General features: G+C 32.8%; 1 protein-coding gene across 1 annotated transcript in view; it reads right to left on the reverse strand.

The window, feature by feature from the left end:
- The window catches only part of LOC137619587 (GAS2-like protein pickled eggs), a 117987-nt gene that overhangs the window by 85853 nt on the left and 4634 nt on the right, over positions 1-27500 (reverse strand). Inside the window, 3 exon segments of the mRNA XM_068349755.1 lie at positions 8992-9018; positions 9020-9221; positions 16847-17178. Coding sequence (XP_068205856.1) covers positions 8992-9018; positions 9020-9221; positions 16847-17178 — 561 coding nt within the window.

A 27500-nucleotide genomic window follows, 5' to 3' on the forward strand; every position in this document is an offset into this window, starting at 1 on the left:
TTACATCGAACTCTCCAGGTCACGCACGGGTACAGTTTTCTTCTCACTGAACCGTTTCAAAAAAGATATCTCGAAAGACGTTATGGTATGTTACGTCGAAGGGGTCTTTAGGTGACTGTGTCGGTACTTCCGTCCACCCCCCGTAACGCATCGTAACAGTGTGGGTCATGCTCTTCCTCTTCCACAAACCAACACCCACACTTACCCGCCCGCAAGCCCGCCCAACCGCCCACTTACCCCAAAAATAATAACCAACCCAAATTCCACCTCTTCGCCTGCTTAATGCACTTCCTATTCGATTGATGTTATTTTTTTTTTCTGATGGAGATACTAAGAATAAAAACAATGAATATAAGAATAAGAAAAAAGCCATAGAATATAAGAATAAGAATAAAAACAATGAATATAAGAATAAGAAAAAAATCAACGAATATAAGAATAAAAAAATCAACGAATATAAGAATAAGAAAAAATCAACAAATATAAGAGTAAGAAAAAATCAACGAATATAAGAATAAATACAATGAATATAAGAATAAATACAATGAATATAAGAATAAGAAAAATGTCAACGAATATAAGAATAAGAAAAAAAAATCAACTAATATATGATAAGATTAAGAAAAAAATTCAACGAATATATGATAAGATTAAGAAAAAAAAATCAACGAATATATAAGAAAAAAAAATCAACGAATATAAGAAAAAAAATCATCAAATATAACGAATATAAGAATAAGGAAAAAACAACGAAAATAAGAATGAACAATATAAAAATACGATGAAAATAAGAATGAACAATATAAAAACACAATGAAAATAAGTATAAGCAATGAAAAGAAAAAAGAAATGACGCTCGAAATGACTAGGTTACCGAAGTTGGCGACATATTATATTCAACTTACAATGCTCTCATAAAAAACTAAAAGTGCAACCGCAATGTAAAATACATATATGTAAATCAAGCAACAACCAACTAATTTCTTTATCGTTCGCAAATGACAAAATTCATATAAGATCCTGAACGAGAATTATAATGCAATACACACACACACACACACACATATATATATATATATACACATACACAGTATATACATATGAGTATATATATATATATATATATATACACATACATATATATACAGTATATACATATATACATATGAGTGTATATATATATATATATATACACACATATTACATGTGTGTAGAAAATTATTTGAAGCAGTATGTGTCATGTATGCAGTACAGAATTAAACAATCACTGGGAAGCCATCAAAGTATTAAATGTCCACTTACTAAAGCTCTCTCTCTCTCTCTCTCTCTCTCTCTCTCTCTCTCTCTCTCCCCAAGAAAACTTATTCATACTCCACAAAATGACAATCGCATCGACCTTCTTTCCTCCTTTCTTCCAACCAAATGAAGTCGACCGAACAGAGTTTTCACCTCCAATTACCCCTAAAAGTACTGATTAAGAATGACCCCCTTCGACGTCGAAATCTTTCCTGGCCCAGATTTCGATCGTCCGAACCAGGGACTTTCGGAAAAGCTTTTGTTGTCGCAGCCTTTCATTCGGTGTAATGTACTGCAGTTCTTCATTTGCATGTCATAATTGTTAGCGTTCTTTTGTATAAGCTTTCACGTGCATTATGTATCGTTGTGTTCTCATAAAGGCGCAATGCATTTGTATTTATCTGTTGTTTGTTTATTATATATATATATATATATATATAATGTGCATAGATACTTATATAAAAAAATACAATACACACACACACACACACACACACATATATATATATATATATATTATATATATATAATATATGTGTGTGTGTATGCGCGTGTGTGTTTTTTTAAAGGCAAAAACAGACAGATGATAAGATAAAGGAACTAAATTTGTTAGAAAGATACCCAAGGCAGGTAAAACCTTGTTTACTTGTCCTTGTCAATTAATTTGAAGGTTTTAATAATTCTGCTAAGTCTGTTCACAAATATTGCTGGTATATCGTAATTTAATCCTTTTATCTATCCTTTAATTTTTTCAATTATCTTTAGATCTCTTGATTAAATTTACGTCTTTATCAATTTATCTATTCAATAAAACAGACCGAATTTTAAAATTAGCTAGATTTGATTTACAAAATGCATTACCAAAAAAAAATAATTCAAGGTCTTATTTTCCATTAAAAAATCTTATTAAAGTATTAGTAAAGTTCAATAAGCACCCTTAACGTATATCTAAAATTTTAAACGACATAGAAATATCTAAACAGTACCTGACACATAAAAATATTTGAACAGTAATTTCCGTATTGATTAGATCAGGAAATAGCTCACTTCCCCTACCTATCCGAACTACAAATGTTATCACCTATATCTTCTATCGGAATTAAAATGAGTCCCGGCAGGCTGATAAAAAGATTTGAAGAGCCACTTAAGAAAGATCACTCATCCTTTATTTTCATTAGTAATTATTATAAACATTACAGTTTTTTTTTAATAGTTTATTACATCTCTTGAAGGTTATTTTTATCCTTATTTCCTTTCCTCACTAGGCTATTTTCCCCGTTGCAACCCTTAGGCTTATAGCATCCTGCTTTTCTAACTATTGTTTATTACACATCTTGAAGGTTATTTTTATCCTTATTTCCTTTCCTCACTGGGCTATTTTCCCTGTTGGAAACACTTAGGTTTGTAGCATCCTGCTTTTCTAACAAGGGTTGTAGGTTAGCTAATAATAATAATAATAATAATAATAATTCAATTAGATGACAAAGTAAATTATGTTTGTCAAAACGTATTGTAAATGTATTAAGTTCAACCGTTTCGATCAAATTCTAAAAAAAAAAAAAAAAAAAAAAAAAAATATAAATAAATTCAGGAAAATTATAAATAACATAAAAAAATAAACTCATCGAAAGCCATAAATTCCCATTAAAACTTCCACGTAGGAACCCGGTCGAGCAAATCGTCTGAAAATCTTAACACGAACGACGCAACGACTCAAAGGGCCGAAGACAACGACCATGATGACGATGTTACTGGGTCATATCGTATACACATAAGTGGGCCGAGGAAAGAAACACATACATACACACCACCACATACCGATGAGGTAGTGGTAGTGGTGGTGGTAGTGGTGGTGTTGGTGGCGTGGCCGGATAAAAAAGGAGGGTAGCACAATGGTCATTTCCGGTCAGGAGAAAGTCTTGGTTTGTTTCCTTCTCTTCTATCTTCTTCCTTCGTCGATCTTACGAATGTTTGGTTTTTTGTTTTCAAGTTTGGGCTTCATTCTTTTCTTAAATCGTTCCTCCATCAATGCAAAACAAAAACGTTTCTTTGCGTAACACAGTAACAAACGTCAAATAAAACTGTCCGATTGATCGTGACCAACGCATAAACGTATTTATCTTCTAAACATTAAGACGTTCCTCCAGCGACTCTTGTAAATCAATGCAAAACAAAACGTTTCTTTTCATAACACAGTAACAAACGCCAAATAAAACTGTCCGATTGATCGTGACCAACGTATAAACGTTTTTCTCTTCTAAACATTAAAAAAAACGTATGTTCATAAACACTACAATTTTATTTTACATCGTAAACTATCCCGATAAACACGTGCTCCCTATACTAAACACTAGACACTATCCCTCATAAACGTTTCAGAGTTAGGCAATACAACCTTCACGGGAAAACCCCCATGTCCCGTAGGGTAATACCCGGAAGCAAGGATACAATGACGAAATACCTAACGTTTTTTTTCCACGCAGAATTAGCCGGAGGGGATACTTGTCTGCTACTTTGAGGTTGCTGTTGCCACAGCTATATCGATATTATATATTTCTTTCGGGACATTACGTCGGTTTGCCTTACAGAGGGTGGCCGGGAAAGAAACACCAAGGTCATGGTAACATTCACACATCATACTTTAACTGCTTAATCGTGTTAGTTAATTAGCCAGTTTATAAACTATCCAGGACTCATCAGGAGCAAGCCCAATCTAACTCAAAACCTAATACTACCGTAGCTTGCATGCACTCGCGTGCTTTCTTGACCTTCGACCCATTACTTTTCAATCAATCTTTCATCTGATAAATAAAGTTCTCTAGATGACTAACATCTGGAATACAGCGAGAGAGAAAAAGAGGTTCGTGACCAGCATCCGTCCATCTCCGGACAAGTTAATCAGCTGCCTCACCAAAAGTTTCCTGAAGTTGATACCTACATTCAAATAGCAGAAATTATTCTCGATGTGGGAAAAATATGCACATCACCACTGAATTTATAATACGTTAAAAAAAAGTTAAGAGTCCCAGATATGAAAAAAAAAACTATATAAAAAATCTATTACTACAATTTATACATTACATATACTTATTGAGATGATTAGAAGCCCTCTCACATATTGTACATGATACAAACACATAACATACTTAGTATTACTTAAGCTTCAACAATAGTTTTTTTTTGTATGTTTACTAAACTTCATGAAATAGCTTGACATTTTTTCAGTTGATAAAAACTTAAAAACTCCCAGTAAAATATTCTACAAACTCATAAGGATTATTAACAAAATAACATTCAGTTATTTCTTAAAACAGCCTAAAATAGACTCATACATCCAAACACACATCCATCCCTCACCCCAATAGTACACAAACGTTGACACATACATTAGTTGACCAAAATTCGTCTCAAGTAAACGACCCAAATACCTGCATCTCCTGGTCAAACAACCGCAACTCTCTCTCTCTCTCTCTCTCTCTCTCTCTCTCTCTCCTGAAATAGTATACGAAAGAGCACATACTAATGTTTCAGAAAACACAAAATATTAATTTTTTCTTTTCTCTCTCTCTCTCTCTCTCTCTCTCTCTCTCTCTCTCCTGAAATAGTATACGAAAGAACTCATACTAATGTTTAAGAAAGCACATATTTTTCTTCTCTCTCTCTCAAATATATATATATATATATATATATACTGTATATATATATATATATATATATATCGCATATAAAATATAACGGCAAGAAGAAAACAAATAAAAAATGAAAGGAATAAACAAAATCCTTCTCTGCCACCAGTTACTCTGGAAAAAAAATAAATCTCAAAATATTCACCGTTCCGTTTTTCTAGACATTAATACAAATATTCACCGTTCCGTTTTTCTAGACATTAATACAAATATTCACCGTTCCGTTTTTTCTAGACATTAATACAAATATTCACCGTTCCGTTTTTCTAGACATTAATACAAGACGGACGCTTTTACAAAATAATTACGGATAATCTTCCGGAAGGGAGTCAACTGAAGTCAGCAGCCCGGCGGACTGGATTCCAAAATGATAATTACTTTGGAAACTTTACCTTTTGATTCCGTCTTTCATTACACTTAATAGAGCGGGCAATTTATTTCTTCATTATTCCTCTGCTACCGGAATTGGTCTTGTAGGTCGACGGAAATTATTATTTATGCCGCTGGATGAAGTAATTGACTATTTTGTCCTTTATTCATAATACTAGTGTATGCGACCCGTCAAAATGACGGCTGAATATCTAGATAGATATGAACACACATACATACACAAACAGATTCAACCCTTTCCATCCATTCCCTTTTCCTAACTACAACCCGGCTGTTTCGGCAATTTTTGGGAAATTGTGGTTTCCGAGGGTACTTCTCGGGGTGCCCCCCTCTCACCAGGGTATGAATAGTCTTTCTCTCTCTCTCTCTCTCAGCCATTCTGAGGGACGGGGAGAGCCCGAGTAGTCATACGTTTGACAATGTCGCTCAGCAAGACAGGAATGTATGTGTGTATGTATGTGTATCCAGACACCTTATTCTTCATCATTCGGGGAGATGTTTCATATGTGTTATGTAACAAATATACATATGAATACATCGAATATTACTGTGAATTATCAATTTAGCTCTAATCATCATTACTGATTTACTGACGATATACTCAAGTATATTAGAACCTGTTATATTTTACACAGCAAATTTCTTGAAACCGACAAAAATCAGAGTACATTATATATATATATATATATATATATACATATATATATATTATATATTATATATATATATATATATTATATATATATATATATATATATGAAACGCTATGAGATTATTCACTTGCTTATACGAAAGCATGTTCGAAGAATGCAAGACAGCCCGTGTGCGTGCGTGCGTGTGTGGGTGTACATGAGACTACTGTACAGAAGTGCGCAGGTCAGTGTGTACACGTGCGTGGGAAGTAGGACGTGATTTCTGGTGGTGATTGTGCCTGGGTGTACCATCGTTACCTTCGGTTTTAAAAAGCGCACAGGTGAAGTATGTCCGCGTGTGCGTGTGTGTGTGTGTGTGTGTGTTACGTGAGTGAGCTCAGCAGCCATTCAACCTTACGTTAGTAAAGAAAATTCTATTGGTTCCTCCTCTTATGCCACTTATTTGTGTCAGGGGAAGTGTATGTGTAAAAAGATCGAAGTGAACATACTCATAATATATATATATATATATATATATGTATATGTATATATATACACATATGTACATGTATATATGTATACATGCATGTGTATGAGATCGAAGTAAACTCGCTAACAATATATATATATATACATATATATATATATATATATATATATATTTATATATTTATATATATATATATATATATATATATTGATATTAAAGTTTAAATATACAATGTAATAACGACACGCGTAAACGAAAAATACTACAATCGCATTTTTTTTTTTCACAAAACCTACCAAAAGATGTCGCCCCATACTCTTTACTTATCATTTCTTGCTTTCGCATTTAAATAACAATGAGTTTTCCTAAAGCAAATCGTAATCCATAAATATTTTCTTTAAAAGAATGGAATAGTATTGCATTTTATTTCCTAATATACATAAGACCTATGTTAATAACTTTGAAACTGGATACTTAATGCACATCATTAAAACACGTAAGTACCAGTAATAACGATATGAAAGGTAATAACAGCGTAAATAAGATCGAAAATGCTAATAAAGGGCAATATCAGATAACGATCTTCGGGAGTGACATAGACCTAGATATGTCACAACAGGTGTAAGGGAGAGTTGGAGATATATAAAAACCTCTCTCTCTCTCTCTCTCTCTCTCTCTCTCTCTCTCTCTCTCAAAGGTTTTTTATGACATTACCTAGGAAGTAAAAAAATAAATTTTTTAATCTGAGTTTCAATTGAGAGAGAGAGAGAGAGAGAGAGAGAGAGAGAGAGAGAGAGAGCCAATAATGTCACCGACGGCATGTAATTCTCCCCCGTGACCTCAACGTCACCCGAAATACGAGACACCCTCAGAAATCTTAGAGACTGAAATAGCAGAAAATTCTAAAACATGACCTCATAAGAACCGAAGGGAAATCTGAAGTAAAACTTGGATGAAATGGAATTTTAAAGCACTAATAGTGAAAAATAAACCACCTTTTAAAATATCGAAGTGGAGTTGAAATTTTCATTTATATCAGATAAATCGCTTAAAACCAATTAGGTGAAAAGCCGATTCAGTGAAAGTAAAGAATATAAATAAACTGTAAGATAAAAATAACGAATGGGATGAAATCTGTACAGGTATGTGATTATTGCCGGTTTCCTATAACGAATAAGTAAACAAAATAACCAAAATACCAGAGTAATTCAAGAATGCATTTACCACAGCCTATCGAGAGAGAGAGAGAGAGAGAGAGAGAGAGAGAGAGAGAGAGAGAGAGAATATTTACGGTATATATATGCAAGGTCTTGTGAGTATTTAAGAGGTAAAAAACCACGAATAGTTTCGATTTCTCTTTGGTAATGAATCTGCAATATTGTGCTGTAAATATCAGCTCTGGAGGCCACAGTGTATACTGAACACTAAAAATACGAATTCACTTTTTAGAAAGATATTAATAGCAATAATAATAATAATAGGTACAATATTACTAGCAGTGCTAGCTATATCAGTAGCTATAGTATTGGTATCTGCAATTACTATAAAACTATCAATAATCATCATTATATGATCAATATTTGCGACTATCATCTAACGTGACCTGATTACATCATGAGTCAGCCAACTAATTAGATCTAACATTCATATATCACCCCCATGCACCCCATCCTCTCCACCTCATATCTCTGTTATCTACAAATAAAATTAAGTCAATAACGTGAAAAATAGGAGGAAATCCCTTATTTGGTAACAATTATCTATGCCGTTATCTCTCTGTTTCTCTCTTAGCGTTTCCTGCTTAAATATTAGCACAATGACCAACGCCTACTTGGGAATATAACAGTCTTCCGACGGTTATCTCTGCAGAGGATTTTCTTTGTTAGTAAGGCAATACTGTATATCACACACCAAACCCCAGCTCTCTCTCTCTCTCTCTCTCTCTCTCTCTCTCTCTATATATATATATATATATATACACACACACATACATAAATATATACACATAACGATATTTTAACGTTCGTTAAAAGAATCTTCCATGCAAATATTTAACCAAATGCCAGATTATATACAAACACACTATATATATATATATATATATATAAATATATATATATATATATATATATATACATAAGTACATACATATACATGTATATATACATATATATATATATATACATATACATATACATATATATAACACTAATGGAAAAGCGTTCGAGTATAAAACATAAAGCTTAAGATCTCCGTTCATCGGAATACAAATCAAACAGTCGTAGTTTACTCTTATTCTTGTAGAAGCAAACACCTGTATAAAGAGTAGCAGCATATAAAAAATTAAATTTTCAATCATATATTATCTGAAATAAGTGGATAGAAAACATACGAAAAAGAAGAACAAGAACAATAAGAGAAGAAAAACCATGACAAATAACTTTGATAAAGAGAAGAAAATAATAAAAATAATAGAAAAACATTCCTCTCTACTCACCATTTCGTCGAGAGATTTCAGGTCGTTGGGTGATGATCTGCGCCTGAGGTCCATAGAAGACCTTTGGGGTTCGGGCGGGGTCAAGTCGTGACCCTCCGTTGGCCCAGGCCTCGTCTTCGTTGAATTGGCCCCCGCTCTCCGCCATACGCTCCTCCGCCAAGCGTTCCTGCTCCAACTCGCGGTCTATGTCAGCCTCCATCTGTACCAACAGTGGCGCCGCCATACCGAATCTGTAAAGTAAAATAAAGGTCAAGTAAAATAAAGGTCAAGTAAAATAAAGGTCAGGTAAAATAAAGGTCAAGTAAAATAAAGGTCAAGAAAAATAAAAGTAAGTAATATAAGGTCAAGAAAAATAAAGGTGAGTAATATAAGGTCAAGAAAAATAAAGGTGAGTAATATAAGGTCAAGTATAATAAAGGTCAAGGTCAAGTAAAATAACGTCAAGTAAAATAAAGGCAAGTAAACTAAGGTCAAGTACAACAAAGGTCAAGTACAACAAAAGGCAAGTACAACAAAAGGGCAAGTAAAACAAAGGTCAAGTAAAACAAAGGTCAAGTAAAACAAAGGTCAAGAAAAATAAAGGTCAAGTAAAACAAAGGTCAAGTAAAACAAAGGTCAAGTAAAATAAAGGTCAAGTAAAAGAAAGGTCAAGTAAAATAAAGCCAAGGAAAATAAGGTCAAGCAAAGCAAAGACTTGGTTAGGAAGGAAGCAATTCGAGAAGGGGTAGATTTGAATTCGTTCTCAGAAGAGGAGAAAACAAAGATTGGTTCTTCCTCGTAAATATTTTTTAGTGAAATTTTAACTCGTTTTTTATGATGAAGAATCAGTTACATATCTCGAAAGATCAAATTGTCCATGCAATATTAAATTGAAGTGAAACTATTCGAGGCAAATGTAGTTTAAAATAAAAAACTATAACTTCCTGGTAGATGTAGTTTCAAGGAAGAGAAAATAACAAACATATGACAAATCAATGAAATATTGAAAGCTGACAGTATTAACGTTTATAGAATAAACTTTTGTAAAACTACAAAAATATCAGTAAGATATTTAAACTTTATTATGAAAAATAAACAAACGAGTCTTATCTCAATCTAAAAAAAAAACTCTCTGAGTGCAAATAAATTAATTAATAAAAGAAAAAAGAAATTTTGTCAGTTCAATCAAGTTACAAAACATGACTGTATCAAACAAATTGATTCCTGTCAGTACTACATCTATACTGTACACGAATACATAAAATACAAACAGGATTTCATTGTAAATCATATGAAACCACAATAATAGTACTCCAAAGGTGAACCGTAAGAAAAATATATATATTGAATAATACTTAAACCATTAAAATGAAAAATAAAATTCAATTGTCATTCTATAAGTTATCAATTCAATAACCTTACTTGATTGCTTTCTGTTTTGGTCTAACCGCATTTTCACCAAGGCAACCGCAGGTCGGATTTACCTTGGGTCTCTCTCTCTCTCTCTCTCTCTCTCTCTCTCTCTCTCTCTGCTTAGACGGCCTTTAGCCAAAAAAAATTATTTTATAAACCCTTTTCCTCTATAAATAAGTATCGCTCTCTCTCTCTCTCTCTCTCTCTCTCTCTCTCTCTCTCTCTCTCTCTCTCTCTCTCTCTCTCTCTCTCTCTCGTGAGGCTTAGACGGCCTTTAGCCAAAAAGATGATTTTATAAACTCTTTCCCTCTACAAACAAGTATCTCTCTCTCTCTCTCTCTCTCTCTCTCTCTCTCTCTCTCTCTCTCTCCTCTCTCTCTCTCTCTCTCTCTCTCTCTCTCTCTCTCTCTCTCTCATGAAAAATCTCCCTTTAGTTTTTGTTTATACTACGGAAAAGTGTAAACAAATCCAGAAAGAAAGAAGCCACAGGTCCCAGAAACAAACCCAATAAAACGTCACAGATACAGGTTTCGAAATCACGTCATTTGATTTGTTATCAATTCCAGAAAGTCATATTTCCATAAATACGCTAAGCGTTCCAAAAACAAATCCAGCACCGAGCTACAGAAATCCTCAAATATCGAGAAGTATAGAGGCCATCCAGGCAGTATGACGTCATCGCAGACTCCAGCACGATATGGGAAAACGCCAGACACTGCTTCCAGAAACAATGTTATTTAATCTTTTAACAATTCCAGAGTCATATTTCCATACATACGCTAAGCGTTCCAAAAACAAATTCAGAGACAAAAAAAAAAAAGAAGTACAGAGGTCGTCCAGCTAGTATGATGTCATCGCAGACTCCAGCGTGACATGGAAAAACGTCATAGATACAGCTTCCAGAAACACGTTATTTAATCTTTTACCAATTCCAGAAAGTCATATGTCATGAATACGCTAAAAATAAAAATAAAAATAAAAATCCACAAACGCTCTACAGAAATCCAGAAATATCGAGAAGTACAGAGGCCATCCAGGCAGTATGACATCATCGCAGACTCCAGCGCGATATGGAAGTCTCTTGATTACCCTTTCCCTTTCCCATCACGACGCATTAAAATACACTCGGTATAGATCAGAGGGTCAAAACAATGCATTCGAGAACGACAACCCACACGCGCTCGGAGGGGAACCTTTCACCAAGATGCCTTAAATCGAGTAGGCATCGTCTCCCTGGAACACGCTGGAGGATTCCAGTCGATTAGGCGCCGAGGAAGCTGGATGAATACATTGGCATTCACACGAGATGGGACTTTCAATTCTTAAAGCTGTTCTTTCGATCGGTACGTGGGTATCATTCATATGACCGGAATTAATTAAAATATTCTCTGTTATGACGCTGGAGATATTCTCAAAGAACTGGGCCTTAGAAGATATGCTGCATAAGTTTTAGGTTGTTTATTCATTAACATATCTGTGTATTCTTCATTAACAAAACCGTTCAAATTTAACAGCGAGGAATATGGGCGTCAAATTTCAAAATATAATTTCTTGGTATCAAATTAAAAGTTTCACATTACTTGCCCTTAAATTTTTGCATTAAACAAACGAAGCTTTTTTGACATCAAATTCATATTCTACCGATTTCTTAAAACCAAATCTAAATAAACACATTTCAGCCCATCATAATGAAACGTATAGATACCGAGATCAAATTTATGGATACATATTTTGGGGAATTTTTTTCTTGACATCATTTGGTCGAAGTCACAAATACTTATTTTTAGCATTTACCAAGTTCTGGCTAGTCTTGCATGAAAACGCCTTGACGTTAGATTTATATAAAATTTACCGATACAGTTTCTCAATTCAAAATCATCACCTATGCAGATTTACTGAGATCAAACCTATAATCAGAGATCACATGCATTAATTCTGTTGATATAAATCTGGCCAAAGTCGTAAATGCAAATTACTTAGCACCAGATCTACAGATACGCATATCTCGACATCAAAATTCATAGATGCAAATTCCAACGCTCTCAGTATCGAATCCATACGCATTCCTACGCAAGGAAAGTCTCCTTGACAAAGGTAGGACATCAGGGGGGGGGGGGCCCTCCCTAAAACCAGGTACGTTTGGAGTTCAAAGGGCAATTCAGTAATGTATCAGCTGCGCTTATAAGTCAATGGGCAAAATGCCAGTTACACGTACATTACCCATCTTTTAGGTCTCAAGGCTGGCCATGTGAGAAAGGGGGAGGGGGAGAAAGGGTTAATAAAATGTAAATGACTTTCTTCAATAAAAAATGTCTGACAGACATAAAGGTTCTCATGAACGCCCACATATACACATAACCTTACAAAGGAACCTTCCACGAAAGGTATCTAAAGATGCTTAGAAAGGAAAAAGATAAAAAAAAAAGGAAATAGCATAAAATGAAACGTAAATAAAATCTTTAAAAAATGCGTCGGTAAATGTCAACCAAAGTTTGGATAAATATCAAAAGAAAATATAAACTATGATGAAAGGAATATTAATAATAGACAACCTTCATGGAGAGAGAGAGAGAGAGAGAGAGAGAGAGAGAGAGAGAGAGAGAGAGAGGAGAGAGAGAGAGAGAGAGAGAGAGAGAGAGAGTTTTGACAGTTGCATCAATCAAAATTGATCATGCAAACTATAACACGATACATGCTTATATCAAAGGTAATAAGTAAAAAAAAAAAAAACGATAACCTGGAAATATATAAACAAAAGGGAATTATCTGATTGATCAAGCCGCTGGTCGTGTCCGTATTTTTTTAATCAAAATCATACAAATGGTTCGTTGAAAGGATTTTCCCTCGAGGCAAAAAAAAAAAAAATAAATAAATAAAAAAATAAAATAAAAATAAAAAATAAAATAAATTGACATATTTGATGGTACAGACAATCTATTCAAGTACTGTGTGTGACAGAGGTTACTGTACAAAATGAACTTATACAAGCATATACGTAAGCATGTAGGTCCTTTTAGTAGATCCAGATTATTCAGGTAAATAAATCAGATTAGTTTACAAACGAAAAAATAACCTAAAACCTTAACTTCATGATTACGACGTTCATTGCCTGGACTATGTGACGTATAATTTTCCAATCTCTTAGATGCATTATATATATATATATATATATATATATATATCGGATTAATCTATGCATTAATCTAACGTCATTTTTCGACGCAGGAAAACTATTTTTGATAATGAACTTTTTTTTCCAAAAAAATACTTTTATTAAATATTCACAAGTTTCATAAATGCGTGTATACCTTACTTCAGTAAATAAAATAAAATACATTACTGTATAAAGAGTGACAAAATACTTGATACACAACATCCAGCTCGGTCTTGAAAAGTTCAAAATTCGTAACTAAAAGCACACATAGCATTAACAGAAAATACTTTGAGGTAAAAAATCATTTCGCCATTGAAAATAATAGGAAATATCTTTAAATTTATGATCATTTTCCTTCACTAAATCTCACGATTTTCTCACAAAACCCATTATGTAGGATTCAAAATATTGAAATAATATTTTATGTGACCATAAATGGGTTAAAAAGCAATAGATCTCTTTCCATTAAGATATATATGTATCAGTCACCATCCTAGTTTCCATTGTAAAATCTATATAAATTAAAATTTTGATTTAAATGAAAATTTCCTAATATGATAGAATAAAATAAATGGTAATAATAAAACAATAATAACAAAAGCTTCTTTTTCAACTCTGATGAAGAATACGCCAAACTGCTCTTAATAATAGCGATGCCTATGCTGGTGTGAAATTTGACAGGGTAGGTGTGAAACTATTTGATAGGCTAGACTTTTACTGTTTATTTTGGCATATATCAAAATTGAATATCTTTTACTAACAGCTTCGAACTCTATTTTTACCAGTCACGCACTAATTCCTATAAAACCTTTTGTAATTTCAATATCGTATGTGAACGATTATTCAAGAGAAAATAAACTTGGAATTTTATCAATTCCACGTATAAGGTGCTGGTATCAAATTATCCTAAATTACGGTAATAGCTATAACCCTCGCCATTATGATGACTACGCCCACCATCCATTCAATAGATGGGTGTAGATTCTATTGGGACCCTTTGAGCATGTAGCATTCTCCTTTTCCAATTGTGGTAGCTGTTAGACTTGTAAGAGTAATACATGTCGTATTAATATTCTTTTGACCTTTAGTAATAACAATAACTGAGGTTCCATGTCACTATTCCATCAGCGTAATGCTTTAGCGATCACTGAAAATGTTATGAAACGCATAGCTCGATGTAAACCTTAACGTTTTTTCTTTAACCCCAAGTTACGAACCTTGAAGGGTAAAGATCCAATTCCGCATGAGGGAGGAAAACAGTAGAATATGTACGAATGAAAGCTACTATATTTACTTGATAAAAAATGACACTTCGTCATGACAGTCCATAGGAAAAAAAAAATATAGCCTACAACGAACTACGCCAATCAGCATTGAAACACCCTTTTATACAAGGTCTATAGAATACATAGACCTTGCTTTTATATAGCTATCTTCAAGTGGGATGTTATATCTCGTACGTTTTTCAAAATATTGATTAAAATAAGCCTTGTCTCAAAATATTTATTGGTCCTTGAGATAGATTTATTGAAATGATGACAATGGCGATAATAAAAAAAAAATTAGTTTGCGTAAACTATCAATTTGTCCTTTCGATAAAATTGAACTAATGATATTAATGGTAATAATAAAAATGTTCATCATGCATAAGCAATAATAATAATATGCATATACACAACGATAACGACAATAATATTAGTTAAACCACTTCCTTTTAATACCTTCTAAATAATGCACTTGATCCTAGGAGAAGCAGAAGACAGGAAAGTGAGTGAGAAAAGGGAGCGAGGAGAGACAGGTAACAAGGGAACCGTCCCTCCAAACCAGAGCCCTCTGGCAAGGACACGGGTTAGCTTAAAATCATTAGCGGTTTTTTAAAAAGCGTTGGAAGGCAATGTCTATTAGTTCTTTCAATACTGGCAGTACTGGATAATGTGTACAAACATGAATGATTATTGTTACTATTATTGCTGTTTTTTTTTCCTTTTTTTTTGGTGGTGGTGATGTTAGTAATTGTTATTTTTTCATTTCATCTTGTTTGTTCTTTCTAAGATGGTAATAACGAGTCGTGTGTGGACAATTATCATCACTATTGTTGTTGTTTTGCTACTATGGTTATCATTAACATTTTTATGATTTTGTATTGCGTGTAAGTGATTGTTATCATTATTGGTAGTATTGCATTTTTGTAAGTATCAATATGAATATAATCATCGTTAAAATTTTACCATATCAATATAATTACTATCTTAGTTAATATTGCTATTATCATTCTGATTGTAACTAATAATATCATCATTATCATCATGATCTCCACATGAAAAGATGATAAAATATAATCATAATGATCAAATAATGCCTCGGAGATAACTGACCATGAAACAATGTGAGGTCGAAAAAATAATCTGATTGTCATTTTCTATTCAACTATTTTCTTTAGGAGACAAATTACAATTCGAAGCTAAAATTACTTATATACAAACTTTGATGTACATTTTTTTTCCTAATAAGAAGACGGCCTTTTGAGATTCAAGTCCTCCCCATCACCTTTTGTTTATTTTTGTTTTTCCATACTTCAGCAAACAACACTAATAAAGATAAAAAAAAAATATCACAAAAAAAATAATAATCACAGGGATTTACACGATGGAGGCTAATATTAAGAGAAGGGGTAGGAACCCATCTAAATAAATAAATAGATAAACAAAACATAATTTTATGGGGCTTTTTCATGTGCATACCATTTTATCTATAACACATATATACATACCCATATCATATATACAGATATGCGTATTGCGTATATATATGCATATATACATATTGTGTATGTATACACATGCAATATACACACATATATAAATATATAAATTATATAAATACACACACACACACATATATATATATATATATATATATATCATATATATATATCATATATATATATCATATATATATTATATAAATATATATATATATATCATATATATATAAATATATATATATATCATATATATATTATATAAATATATATATATCATATATATATAAATATATATATATATCATATATATATAAATATATATATATATATATATCATATATATATAAATATATATATATATATATATATATATATATATATATATAAATATATATATATATATATATATATATATATATATATATATATATATATATATATATATATATATATATATATATATGTGTGTGTGTGTGTGTGTGTACACACACAATCATCAGATGAGCTAACGTAAGAAAACTACAAACTACAAATACTGAACTGACCTGGCTCCTCTCCTGGCCACTTCGAGCAGCGACAAAATGACATGCTTCTCGTTCTTCCTGAGGACGAGGTCGTCCGTCTCGAAGAGCAGCACTTCGTGAATGCCCAGGTCGCGACACCACGTGATGAAGTTGTGGATGTTGTCCCTGGCGAAGAAGGACCCCTGGGTCACGTCACTCCTGTAGTGGACGTCGTAGGGGGGAATCTCCCACTTGGAGGAGTACTTGCGTCCGGGCGTAGGGGTGTGGTTAAGGTCCTGCAGAGGACCTTGCAGCTGGTCGTGCTGCTGCTGCTGTCGCAGTTCCTCCGCCAGGCGGCGAACGTTGTTTGCATGCTGGAGAAGAAGAAGAAGAAGAAACAATTAGCAGGTTAATAAGGACATTGTTAAGCTGGACATGCGTTGTAATACAACAACAACAACAACAACAACAACAACTACTAGTAGTAGTAGTAGTAGTACTAATAAAAACAATAATAATAAAGCAAAATAAATCGATAACTTGAATAACTAAACAGAAAAATAAAATTTAGGATGGTTTGAAGACTGGTAAACCTATAAAAGACGTTTCTGTTTACATGGTGAATATATAACTTCTGCTTCGGTAGCTGCACAATTTACTATGTTTTGACGACTGATAAACCAGAATCATTTGGAAATCTGTGTTCTCAGTGAATATCTTATGCTTCTTTTATTCAACAAAATCAATCTGTCATTTACGACACCAACATTTCGGGAGGCCTTTTCCCCATCCTTTGAAGGGGTTAAACAAAGCCTGACATCCTTAGCCCGTCTAAACAAATGAAGTGTTTTTTTTTTTTTTTTTTTTTTTTTGACAATTAAAAAATATCAACTCGTACGAAAAAAAAGTTTCTATCACTCATTTCCAGCTAATCTGATTCCCGATCAAAAACTAATAATAGTTATAAGAAAAGCAATAATAATAATAATAAAAATAATAACAATAATAATAATAATAACATTAATAATAATGATAATAATAACAACAACATTGATAATAATAATAATAATAATAATAATAATAATAATAATAATAATAATAATAATAATATCGAAACACTAAAAAGCAACACGACAAAAGTCTCCCATAAAACCCTCGACATTACGCGAGCCAAAATAAATACGTAGTGGCACGCACGTAATCTAAACCCTTCTCACGTTACTGTCACAATAATGGAACACATTTTCAGCATTTTATCCATATTTTCTGATTTAGTGTATCGCCTCGATGCAGGGAAAAGGTTTAACTCCTTTGTTCGTAAATATCCTCATGTCATTAGTCTATTCAATATTTCTAAAATATAACTAATAAGGTATTAATCTCAATTATGATATAAGGCAGACGTTTTTAATGACTGGCTTAGGCAGCGAAACAAAATATATAAAAGTGGTCTACAATAGATATAAACTAAGCTCCTTGGCTACACACGAGCTACAGAGACCAAAGAGCAATATATTATAAAGAAAAGCAAATACAACATTGAGAGGTGCCGGTTTAGTATGTGGCCTACCTTTTTTATTCGGGTTTAGTATGTGGCCTACCTGCCTTGTTAGGTTAGGTTAGGTTAGGCCACATACTAAAACAGATAGAATTTCGTAGGCCATATTCGAAAGGTAGGCCACATACTAAACCGACCCCCATGAGATGCTTGGCTAAATTGGATTATAAAGATAATGAAATTATTTTAAAGAACGTAAAATAACACATGCTACAATCCTTAAACAACACAAAACCAGAATACCATTATACTTCTTATGAAGTGGCTAATATTTACCAACATCTGTCCATGAAAGATTAATTACCAAAAACATATTTAGATGAATAATACAAGTTACAATTGTGAATATAGTATATGCTAAACAAATAAAAAAATTCATGTACTGCAAATATACCATGATATATATATATATATATATATATATATATATATATATATATATATATATATATATATATATATATTATATAATGTAAAAATTATAAATGTGTATTTCCTAAAAAAAGAAAAAAAAATATCAATACAAAAACAACCCAATAAATATTTACCCCGTTATCAGCGTTCTAGACAGAACGGTTTATACCGCTGAAGTAAACATTTTTTTGTTACCTAAACATCAAAACAGTTAACCTACTGAATGAGTAAATCGAAGCCAAAACATTCCACCTTCTTCCTAAATGGTCTAAAAGGGTAACATCAGTCACCGGAAACCACTCCAGGCTGACAAGTGATGGACACACACAAGATTTCTCTACAGGATTGGATTACGTAATCGAGGTTCGGCTTCAGGCGGTACAGGACAGCAAGAAATATAACCTGACTTGAGTATTATAGCAATTCTTGTTTCAATATAATTAGATCAGTCCAAATGAACAACTACACACTAATTGTATAAAGCGCTTATTAGTTACCGTGTATGCACACATACTGAAACACACATAGGCCTCTCTCTCTCTCTCTCTCTCTCTCTCTCTCTCTCTCTCTCTCTCTCTCTCTCTCTCTCTCTCTCTCTTTATATATATATATATATATATATATATATATATATATATATATATATATATATATATATATATATATAAACAGCCGTTACTAGTCCACTGCAGAACAAAGGTCTCAGACATGTCCTTCAACTTGCATCTGTTTATGGTCTTTCTGTGCCAGTCCACATACAGTATATAACCATATATATATATATATATATATATATATATATATATATATATATATATATATATATATATATATATATATATATTATACACTAAAAACGCATATATTTACGAACCCAAAGAACTGTCACAGGTATATCGAAATAAACAAACATAACTGTCGCAAAATCAAAACAATAAACCGTATTAAATATGGGTTATATTTCATAATTTATCTATACAATAATCACGGACGCAACACAATACACATAAGGTACCCTCATAACTCAAACATAGCATAAGTTACAAATCAAATAATAAATACCAAACATTGTTACAAAAGCCCTAATCAAATCAACCTTCAGTGTGGAACTATTTTCGCTAAACGATTTAGAATGAAAATTACATATAGCTGACGCAGCCATTCGAACAACTTGTGGTAGTGGTGCAATCTCGCCATTATAATGAAACGGGTGTGAGAGACGGTCTCTTTGAAGTAACGCATACTAATTAATCTCCGTTTCTGTTGCCAGTCATTATAATTAATATGATGTTACCATCATTACTACTACTACTACTACTACTACTACTACTACTACTACTACTATTATCATTATTATAATTATTATTATTATTATTACTATCCAAGCTACAACCCTAGTTGGAAAAGCAAGATGCTATAAGCCCAGGGGCTCCAACAGGGAAAAATAGCCCAGTGAGGAAAGGAAATAAGGAAATAAATAAATAAAGAGAACAAATTAACAATAAATCATTCTAAAATAAGTAACAACGTCAAAACAGACTACGGCTACTACTACTATTACTACTGCTGTTTCTGTTGCAAACATGGCTACTAAACTAATGACATTATGTCCTTCTATCTATAAGTCTAAAATTTTATCATTAATTTGCAATGTAATTTGTAGAGTCAGAGGATATATCGCCTGAGGAAGTTTCCTTCATTGTTTTAATCAATTGCCTGTGGGATGGAGTTGCCAGTACCACGAGGCCCAATTCAATGAAACGGCTGCGGAGTTGCTAACAGTACTAGGTAATCTAAAACAAACGTCCACTATTATTATTACTATTAAATCAAGCCAAGCTACAACCCTAGTTGGGGAACATATACCAACGGCGACTGGCATTTTTTGGTAGTCATCCATCCAAATTCCTTTTAAAACATACGTGCTCTTATGTGAATATTTTTATCCAGCATTTCATTAGCAACATTTCTCTTACAATTAGGGAAAATCTATCATGTTATCTATTTTATAATCAAATATCAGCTAAACTGTATATATTGAATGCTCTCTATAAACTTGTTTTTTAACTTCCTATTGATGTGGATTGAAAAAGTGGAGACATCGATGAGACGTCAGAAAACATATGGCTTTATTTCCAATATTATGCTACAATGAAAGCATAGGATACGCAGCAAATAAAGAGCAGCATAAACAATGTTCAGATAGGCTATACTACAGTATAAGACTAATCCTGTAAGGTATGGTGCCATAGTTTATTGATATATTACCCTACTGTATTTTGTACGAACAATGACGGAATAAAATCAACAGCATAAAATATCTTTACCTATCAATTATTTTTTTCAAGGCCACATTGGCTTATGTAATGTTTGTAAATTATGCAAGAGCAAATTTTATAAACACGAACTGATTCGTAATTTATATTTCTGTAACAATACCGTAGAGAGAGCTTCGAAACATACCCAGGGTAAATAACATAAACTTAGGCTATGTACAATTGCCCTCTGCATGCAAGTTATCCCCAAAGTAGAGTTAATTCAATAATAAGAAGCGTTTGACTTCATATTTGAAAATTATATATGTGCGCGCGTATACAAAGGACAATCTCTCTCTCTCTCTCTCTCTCTCTCTCTCTCTCTCTCTCTCTCTCTCTCTCTCTCTCTCTCTTCACGTTGATAACAATAGCAATGAAACCCAACCATCAAATGAGCCATCGATTGCAATAATTAGGCCTAATTATATTTATGCAAAGTAGGCCTGCTTTGCATCGGGGATACAACCGACAACATACCAGCTTCACGTCGTCCGCATAGCCTAACTAAGCCGATAATTACAGCCGTTCGAACTACAACCTAACGGAAACAATATTAAAACACATTTGTATTGATTTATGGATGAACTTCTGAACGCAATACATATATAGTTATAATAAGCATTTGCGTGGTGATTAGTTAAGCCTTAAGGGGCCCACACACGTTCAAAAAAAGCGTCAAAATTTTGCATCAAAATTTTGATATCAAAATTTTGATACAAAATTTGAGAGTGTGTAGGACGTTTTGATGTCAAAATTTTGCTTCATTTTTTTTTACATCAAAACGTCCTACACACACTCAAATTTTGATGCAAAATTTTGACGCTTTTTTTGAACGTGTACAGGCTCCTTAACACTGTGTCCATATGGAACCAGAACAAAAGCGAGTTGGCAAGTTTGAATTGGGGAAGTACAGAATGTTACTAATTTACGATGAACGACTGCAGTTAGCAAATAAGCCGTTATGAAAATATTAAGGTAAGACCAAATAGCATTCATTGAAAATGGAATTTTTAGGTAAATGAGAGTGAAAATTATTCTTATTATATCTTATATGGTCTCCCATAATAAACAAATTTCTTAATTGCTCTTCCCTATGTACAATTAACGTGTAAGAATTACATCTCATTGTACTGTCATAAATGAATGCCCACACAATAAATCAAACCAATAGCATTTTCATAGCACGATCACAAATCAATTTGTAACGGTCAATTGAAATGCGTTAAATTTGATGCACATCCTTTTGTATTAAAGAATTAATAGATCTATGAATTAATTTCCATGACACTCATTAACGAAGGGTCCAATGTAATAACGCATGGAGCAAAAAAAAAAAAAAATCTACGTTGCCTAATCAACATCTCGTGACGTCAGACACATCATTAATCCACATTGGCTAACCGAATTCTACTCGCTCATAACAAACGAAATACATCCTAAATGTCTGCTGTTGATTTCTCAGTCATAATTATTAATAATCTTGTAATAATCGTATCGTACAAAATAGTTTTCGGATACCATAAAGTTGAAAATATCGGAAGCATCGAAGTTGATAGATTAAGCTGGCTTTATGCAAGCACGGGCTCTTGTTTCTGAAGAATTGAGTTTCAACAAGTTCGTTCTCGCGTGACACTGAATTCCGGAACATATATGTTTAAAATTCTTCCACGAATGTTGAGCGGAGGTCCTAAATTCTCAAAAGTATTCAGAAAACTTGCTTGTATAATACAGCCTTAAAGAACCATTTATGACATCTTAGCCTAAATGCTCTATCGACAAGTTAAAGGTGCCATGGATAAAAAAAATAAAGAAACTTATAACAAGAAAAACATTATCCAAAGCTTAGGAATGTCAAATAGCATCATGAACAAATGAATAAAAGAATAAAAAAAATAACACAGCCTTAATCAATGGAAACTGAAGCAATCCAGAACCTTCATAATTTCGACCAACAAGATTCAAATCACCATAACCGAATACTCTATATACAATTTGATCTATTAATGAAACAGCAATTGTCTCTGTTACTTATCACTTATGGTTTGTCTTTTGGTCATGAACAAACTCATCTATTTAAATAGCATACCATGGAACCCAAGCTACGTAACGTACGCTGTATTCCCAGGAGAATATGATCATTGACTCTTAGATTACTAAAATTATCTCAGTCCCTTTCTAATAGCCAGGTTGACATAAAAACACCCAAACAAAGATAAAGATGCACAATGCTACTTCCTTTATAAGAGTCATTTTCACAAGCCAATGAACTAAACTTTGATTTAACTAATATTTTTTTAAGTAATTATTGTTTGACAGTGTTCTCCTATGTTTCTTGAAATCCTATAAATAATTGTTATTTTGTTTGAGAGTGAAATAATTTTACTCTCGACGTGCTAAAGACTGGAGTTGAAAACTTTAATTGTTCTAAGAGAAACCTCAATTATAAAAATTCTTAATATCTGTCAGTAGCATTTAAGAATTAAAATCAATAACACTAATACCCTCTATTAGTATCACTGATATATATGATTAATATTACCACAATGATTATCCTTTTCATAAACAAGATGAGATTATCATAAAAAAGGAGCACTCGCTCATTTAATAAACAATCAAAATAATGTTCTATATCAAAACAGACAAAAACAAACAAAATACCGGTATTTTCCAGATTAGGCAAGAGAGGGCAATCCGGTCTGCCATGCCTATTTTACAATGCAGTAGAATACTGAATAACAAGCCTTGATATAGAAAGTAAAATAAATAATCACCAGTGTGTTTGTATGCATGTAAAGGTTTCTGAATGATAGTTTTTCTCAATTGTATAACTGAGAGAGAGAGAGAGAGAGAGCGAGGGGGGGGGGGGGCAGGCACGCAAAAGGTGACCTTTATCATAACCAGAGAGACAGAAGGTATTTGGAATCTCCTTTGTTTTGCACGCATCCGGAAGGCACGAAAGAGAGAGAGAGAGAGAGAATAAATTTTTCAACCATGAAGAGACGTCTCAAGGGGATAATAACACAACGGCCACACTCCACAAACATACGCCGTATAATCTTGCCTTCATATTCAAATGACAAATGCAACTCCCGTGAGAAGACCCGACCGTGGTATCCAGCCATTAAATAATCTACGTCACGTCATTCTGAAAGATTTTAATAAAATAACCAGGAGAAAGACATTCCTTAAATGTAGATGGCTCCTCCACCAAACAGAAACCAGACATGTTTGTTTTATCGTCCGTCTGGAGAGTCAATAATGTTAATGATAATTATGCTTATATAAAGAATACGAATATTTATCAATCATTGTTAGTCAACTGCTGGGCAAAGGCGTCAGATGTGTCCTTCCACTTGCGCGTGTTTATGGTCATTATGTGCTATTTTATACCAGCAAATTTTCTTAGTTCGTCAATCCATTGTCTTCTCTTCCTTTCCCGGCTTCATTTGCAATTTCTAGGGTACCATTCTGTTATTATCATTATCATTATTATTATGATTATGATGATTATTATTATTACAAGCTAAGCTATAACCCTAACTGGAAAAGCAAGATGCTATAAGCCCAAGGGCTCCAACTGGGAAAAATAGCCAGGTGAGGAAAGGAAACCAGGAAATAAAAAACTACGAGAAGCAATAAACAATCAAAATAAAATATACTATGAACAATAATATCAAATTAGATCTTTCAAATATAAACTATAAAAACTTCAAAAAAAGCAGGAGAGAGAAACAAGACAGAACAGTGTGCCCAAGTGTACCCTCAAGCAAGAGAACACTAATCCAAGACCGTGGAAGGCAATGGTAAAGAGGGTATAGCATTATCCAAGACTTGAGAACAATGGTTTGCTTTTGGAGTGTCCTTCTCCTAGAAGTGCTACTTACCATAGCTAAAAAGTCTCTTTTACCCTTACCAAGAGGAAAGTAGCCACTGAAAAATTACATTGCAGTAGTTAACACCTTAAGCAAAGAAGTATTGTTTGGTAATCTCAGTGTTGTCAGGTGCATGAGGACAGAGGAGAGTATGTAATAAATGGTCCAGACTATTTGTGTATGAGTAAGCAAAGACAAAATGAGCCGTAACCAGAGGTACGGATCTAACGTAGTACTGTCTGGCCAGTCAAAGTACCCAATAACTTTCTAGCGGTGGCATCCCAACGGGTGGCTGGTGCCCATCTATTAGCTGTCATTCTCATATGCCCTGCCCATGTCCATTTTTTTTTTTACATGTTTTTAGAATATCTTCTACTTTAGTCTTTTCTTGTATCCATGTTGCTATTTTTCTGTTATTACCATCATTATTCTTTCCATTGCTCTTCGAGTTGAAGAAGAATAATGATGAATTCCTTTGCAGATGCGCGATGAATCATACGGTATCATGTAATATCTAGCCGCCGTTGTGTCTCCGGAGGGTTGCATGCCTTGCAACCGCTTTGCACTTGTCCTTCCTATGATAAAGATTCTCTTTCTTGTAATATGATAACCTTGAACCCCTATTAAAGTCCTTTTGTCATATGTGGCTGAACTAATTTTTCTTCATTATGAAGGATCCTTCAACGAGAATTTCCTGGTTTCTCGCGAAGTATATATTTACTCTGTAGAAAGGATCCTTCAACGAGAAAATTAGTATTTCCTGCTTTCTAGCGTAGTATATATTTACTCTGTAGAAAGGATCCTTCAACGAGAAAAGGAGTATTTCCTGCTTTCTAGCGAAGTATATATTTACTCTGCAAAAAGGATCCTTCAACGAGAAAAGGAGTATTTCCTGCTTTCTAGCGTAGTATATATTTACTCTGTAGAAAGGATCCTTCAACGAGAAAACGAGTATTTCCTGCTTTCTAGTGTAGTATATATTTACTCTGTAGAAAGGATCCTTCAACGAGAATACGAGTATTTCCTGCTTTCTAGCGTAGTATATATTTACCCTGTAGACAAATCATTCCATGGAAACAATACAGATGTGAACGAGTATTTTCACAAGAACCTTCTCGAGATTAACATCGGCCAGTTTATTTATTCCTAGGGAAATTAAGAGGAGCTCAGTAAGCTAATGCATCAGCAACTGTTTAATGTCAGGGACCGAAAATGATATCATGGGAACAGCGTTTAGGCTTTTTTTTAACCAAACCGTAAACTAGGGCCGAGAAGGACCAGGCAATGACTAAAGATGACTCATTATGCACCCAACCCCTTCATAATATATATATATATATATATATATATATATATATATATATATATATATATATATATATATTATATATATATATATACACACACACACACACATATATATATATATATATATATATATATATATATATATATATATATAATTACAAGACAATATAAAACCTACGATGATTTCACAGAATCATAAAACAAACCAAGATTTTTCAAAGACCTTGAGGCATCTGAGAACCACATCCATACCACATTAACGTTGCTAAATTAAACACAAACTCAGGTGTGCAACGAATCGTGAATTTTTACCAGTGAGATTTACATGAATAAATATCAGGCTTTAATCGAAAAAAAAAAAAAATACAACGAACTGTGCTGCTGCGTTCAAAAGCTAAAAGAGCCTACAAACTTCTAAAAAGAGATTGAACGCATAAAACCGTAATGACTGTAGCTAACCCAATAATTAATTTATCTGTAGTAGTTCAGCTAATCTAATCTTTAATCTTCACCTAGACTTTACCCTCCATGATGAAGGTAGCTATAAGCATTTCATTTATATACGGAGTACAGAAAATACTGAGTATATGTATGGATGTACGTTAGCAATATACCACTGTATACCGAAAATAATGTATGAATGTTTGTAATAACTTCTACATTTAATACATCAATGTATAGTACATAACAACAAGCTTTCTCTACGTACACACACGTACATATACAGTACATAATATATATATATATATATATATATATATATATATATATATATATATATATATATACATATATATATATATATACATATATATAAATACATATATATATATATATATATATATATATAAATACACACACACACATATATATATATATATATATATATATATATATATATATATACAGTATATGGTATACATTTATCTATTCTCTGTTCGGTTAGGTGATAAGATATACCTAAAAATAATCACTTACCATACATCAAATATCTAGTCTAAGAGACTTTTCCTTTTTACAAAACGTTGTTAAAATACAGCAAATATACATTTACTGTACGTATAAGGAAAATATAAAAGTCGAAATGCAATAAATTATTTTACAACTGAAAGGTAATTCACGTCAAATGATTAAAAAGTTTTATTCCGTAAAATTACACGAGTTGCAACATTGCCATTGGAGATGAAAACAAAAAATATCTTATACATATTCGTTCTCAAAATTATAAA

Source organism: Palaemon carinicauda, chromosome 26 (assembly GCF_036898095.1).
Source record: "Palaemon carinicauda isolate YSFRI2023 chromosome 26, ASM3689809v2, whole genome shotgun sequence".
NCBI classification, from domain to species: domain Eukaryota; kingdom Metazoa; phylum Arthropoda; class Malacostraca; order Decapoda; family Palaemonidae; genus Palaemon; species Palaemon carinicauda.